This window comes from Helianthus annuus, chromosome 10, assembly GCF_002127325.2.
Source record: "Helianthus annuus cultivar XRQ/B chromosome 10, HanXRQr2.0-SUNRISE, whole genome shotgun sequence".
Taxonomy (NCBI): Eukaryota; Viridiplantae; Streptophyta; class Magnoliopsida; order Asterales; family Asteraceae; genus Helianthus; species Helianthus annuus.
In genome coordinates, this window is record NC_035442.2 from 140,203,734 (window position 1) to 140,208,393 (window position 4,660).

At 36.1% G+C, this 4,660-nt stretch overlaps 1 protein-coding gene across 1 annotated transcript; it reads right to left on the reverse strand.

Annotated features, from left to right (window-relative positions):
* Positions 1–2,793: 2,793 nt before the first annotated feature.
* On the reverse strand, positions 2,794–3,895 carry LOC110882722 (transaldolase). The gene is made up of 3 exons (XM_022130671.2): positions 3,716–3,895; positions 3,562–3,611; positions 2,794–3,010 (listed from the first exon to the last, which is right to left on the reverse strand). Exons 1-3 carry the CDS (start codon positions 3,878–3,880, stop codon positions 2,809–2,811), a joined length of 417 nt encoding a protein of 138 aa, XP_021986363.1. The 5' UTR covers positions 3,881–3,895; the 3' UTR covers positions 2,794–2,808.
* Positions 3,896–4,660: the final 765 nt, after the last annotated feature.

Sequence of the window (4,660 nt, forward strand, 5' to 3'; positions counted from 1 at the left end):
CAATGTGGCACACTGATGACGCACTTTGCACTTCGCACGCTCTCATCGTCGTGAGCCGCTTGGAGCCACCTTGACTATTTTTTAGGTGCGTGTGGGCTCGGGTCAGTGGCTTTGTGTGGTCAACAAGAGACTGTTCAAGTTCCTAACTGTCAAATTTAAGTCTCAGAATTCATTGTGCCATTGAATTCTAGTATTTATTTTTATTGAATTTTGTATTCAATGGAGACTTATGATTTCGAATTATTACCGGCCGATAAACAAAGCTTTGTGCTTTGTTTTACAACACACAGAATACTGAAATCGTATGGTTCATAACACACACATCAAACAAATTCCCTAACTTTGCATCTCTGAGCACTCTTGTTTCATGTATCCTTTCAGGTGCTAGGCTAATCCCGGTTTTACAATCTGCTTAGGCTGTTGTACCCTGGGAAAAAAACGGGTTCACCTGGGTGGCCCGAAATCTGTTTTAAGGGAAGCGTGATCTTCACGTGTCTCAGTCACAGTTGTTTTATGTTTTCCTTATTTTTTTGTAATATGTTCTTTGTTTAGTTTACATTTCTTGTATTGTATTTTCTTTTAGTACGGTTCAGTTCTTCTTTATGTAATGTAATCAGAATATTGATTGATAAAATTGCTATTTTATTTATTTTGTGAACGATTGTACTAAATTTTATTATTAACTTCGTTTTCCCATTTCTTGCCATCCTTTCATATTACCATGGCCAAATTGCCTTCAGTTTGAAACTAAAAAATTTTACTTTTATATACCGATGATGTTTGATTTTTCAGAGAGAGAAAAGTAATAGATACATCATCATCATACTCAGTAAATCTCATCAATAGCAAAGTTAAGATAGGGTCTCAGAAGGGTAAGATGTAGACAGACTTACCTCTACCCTGTAGGAATAGAGAGGCTGCTTTCTATGAGACCCCCGGCTCGATAGTAGTTTTGCATCAAACCTTGGACATAAGGCACATAACACTCAGCAATTGAGACGACTGCCGATTAGTGCATGGACCCCATTGTCTTTCAGCTATCAACGCCACCACATGATGCATGATTAACCATCCCTCTCTTTTAACGTTATTTTTACGAAATTAGTAAAATAACGTTAAAATTAGTGCACTTTCACTTTTGCCACCCGAGCGCCCACACATATATACATTATATGTGAATACCGCAAGCGGGGCGTTAGAAAAGTGGTAGATATAGGTTTAAATTCTTTTATCCGGTTGAGGCCATAGTCGTATTGCTACTGGCGCATTCGTGGCTCATGTCTACATAGTCGTGTCTCTTTTGGCACCACTAAAGATTCGTTGTCTCCCTCACAAAATTTTCATAATTATTAATTTTTATGGTGGGTACAAATGCTTAAATATATCATTTATCAACTGATTTAATGATTCATTTATGCAACGTTCTTTCATAGATTTACAATTCATTTAATAGTGATATAATCTTTCAACACCATTAATGATTCATTTATGCAACGTTCTTTCATAGCTTTACAATTCATTTAATGAGTTTTTTCTCAAAACTAGTGTAGTTACAAAACTTATTTACCATTTTATTTACAAAACTTAGTTACAATTCATTTAATTAGTTTTCTTTATCTCTTTTATTTTTTCTTCTGTGCTATAACATCAAAAAAAATCTATAAAGAATTGGTGGTATTTTTTGGTTTTGTAAATGTTTGGGAAGAATTGGTGGTATTTTCTGGTTTGGTTGGGTATAGATTTAAAGGTATTTGGTTATGGTTTGTTTTGTTTTGGTATTTATAATTTAATTGTTTAAAAGAAAATTATTTTTTTTTATTTTGAACGGTATTATTACCGTTGAAAAAGCCCCAACGGTCAAAAAGTTCCCTTCCCCGCGTCAGCTTCCAACCCCCGATTCATGTCTTCATCGGCAACGACAAACTGTTGGCGGCGGTGTTTGCCGATCGGCAAAACCGTTTGCCGATAAGTTTGCGGCTCCACTCCTAACACCCTAATCTTTCAACACCAAATTAGTTGAGTGTTAAATCATCAATTTCATAACTATTGTAGGATCCGCCACTAGGCGCAATTGTGTTTCCATTTCTTTCTTTTTTTCCATTAAAAATTTTAGACGATATATAACCTAATCAATTTAGGGCCACTTCAACCTACCACCACATAATTTCACATTTCGCGTCTTCATAGTGTGAAAGGTGAAACACCCTAGTGCCCATGTGTTCAGTAGCGGACTTAGGAATATTTTGTTGGGGGTGCGAAATATTTTTAAAGATTTTAGACCCCTAGCTATATAAAAAATCGGTTCATAGCGGGTCGGATCGGGTCGGGTCATGTAAGATAAAAGAACATCAAACTAAAATTTATGTAATCATAAAAAACACGTCAAACATCATTAGAAACGTATTTAAAATTGTGCCCTACAAGTTTTTATTTATTGAAATCCATCCAAAACATTATCTAGAGATACTAAATCGCTTCATAAGTTTATAAAACAACACTAAATACTTAAACAAATAAACAATCATATTCAACCATAGTCCATAATTTTTAATTTTAGAGTAAACTGCAATTTTACCCCCTGAGGTTAGGGGTCATTGGCATGTCTACCCCCCTAAGAAAATAATTGCAATTTTACCTCCACTGTTTGCTGTTATGTTGTAACCTTACCCCCGACCTCAAATTTGTTGAATAATCTGTTGACTATAACTTGAATGACTATAACTTGAATGACTATAATGCCCTTTCATATTACCCCCTGTATTTTGTCACACTCTGTGATATTACCCCCTGCCACCACTGCCACTGCCATTAACCACCACAACCACCACTGCCACCTCCAGTCCCTTGGGTATCATCAGCAAGCCTAGGTGAAACCTCAACAGAAACATAACCGTCTCCACCATCTGTTTCGTCATAAATTGGCTCAAACAGTCTACAAGCATCTTGGATATCTTTCGCTACAAGTTCCCAATATACACTTTCGATGTCTTTCCCTCCCTGTACAAGTTCCCTGTGATTACATCATCAATTGTCAAATAAGTGCAAAACTCAAAGCAAAATTATGGAATTTTTGCAGGATAGTAAATATAGTATTCAAACTTTGGATTTATAATAACATGATTAAGCAATAACAATATTTTAAAAGTAAGCAACCATACCCAAACTAAAGTCTAAATCTCACGAGATGATTCAAAAATTAAGTCATATAAAAGCTTCAAACTTTCACATAAACTAAAGCATGTGTAAATGACGGGCCAATTACTATCACTAATAACTAATAAATAAATTTAAATGAATGCGTAAATGAACATAAACAAACGAACGTAATCAAACGAACATAATTGCACGTATATAATGTTCAAGAACAAGAATAAACGAACAGATATGTGTTTATGTTTTCCCGTTCGATTCTATGAACCAAAAAATTTGTTCATGTTTGTTTATTAACTTCCAACCACAAACGATTCACCGAACGTTCGATTTCTTTACGAGCCTAGTGTTTTGATCTTGCTCCAAAATGTATCTATCAAATTATTATTATTTAAAAAACCAAGAGAATACCTGAATTGGTCATTGTAAGCATTTGAGGTAGATATTGCTTTCTGAAAAATCTGTAATCACATATAGAACATCTCATTAGAAACTTATAATCATCATAAACAGAGAATTTTACATCACAAAAACATAAATTTGCACAAACTATAAGCATAATTACCGCCGGGTTGCTTGTAACACCTCTCACACCACTTTCAATCAGGGGAAGAAGATCGGTAACAGGGCGGCATAGGTTATCATACCACGGACTCTGCCCTTGTTTCTCATAAAGATCATGAAGAGTTGTTCTCTTAACATAGCTTCCATCAACACCGTGCTCCACCATCAACAGGGCGGTATAGGTTATCATACCATTGGACGCCGTGCTCCACCATCAACACCGGCGATGAGTGGTCGGAGAAGATGACCGGTGTTGATGGAAGTTGCTACGGAGGATGTTAAGATTGCTTAATTTATTATGATAAACATGTGCAAGCTTGCTTAATTAGTGATAAAACACTGAAAAATGGTTGAGGGTGGTGGCTGGAGGTAGCAGTGGTGGTTGTGGTGGTGAATGGCGGTGGCAGTGGTGGCAGGGGGTAATATCACAGAGTGCACAAAACACAGGGGGTAATATGAAATGGCATTATAGTCATTTCAAGTTATAGTCAACAGATTAGTCAACAAATTTGAGGCCGGGGGGTAAGGTTGCAACATAACAGCAAACAGTGGGGGGTAAAATTGCAATTATTTCCTTAGGGGGGTAGACATGCCAATGACCCCTAACCTCAGGGGGTAAAATTGCAGTTTACTCTTAATTTTATTTCTAAACATTCAATCACTAGTATTAAATGTTGACTACTTGTAAGAAATGACAATGGTTCAACTTGATTATTTCATTCTTTACATGCCTTTAAATACAAAATTGAGGACAACTAATGAGGAGAGAATTACACCTCTATACATGGATACAATTGACTACATAATTACACTTTAAAGAATTGATGGTGTGGGGGGATATTGCTCCAAGAGTTATGTTATTTCCTAATACCCCCCATCAATGCAAGTTGGTGGTGGTCCAAGACGAAGCATTGTTCGAAATTTTTCAAATAACGGTTTTGGTAAA

What these genes read in the sequence shown, in the direction of transcription:
- LOC110882722 (XM_022130671.2), bottom strand. Translation starts at nt 3,880, where the DNA reads ATGGTGGAGCACGGTGTTGATGGAAGCTATGTTAAGAGAACAACTCTT. An exon ending in GTGTTACAAGCAACCCGGCG is followed by an intron (nt 3,612 to 3,715) that starts GTAATTATGCTT and finishes ATGTGATTACAG; the next exon opens with ATTTTTCAGAAAGCAATATC. An exon ending in GCTTACAATGACCAATTCAG is followed by an intron (nt 3,011 to 3,561) that starts GTATTCTCTTGG and finishes ATGTAATCACAG; the next exon opens with GGAACTTGTACAGGGAGGGA.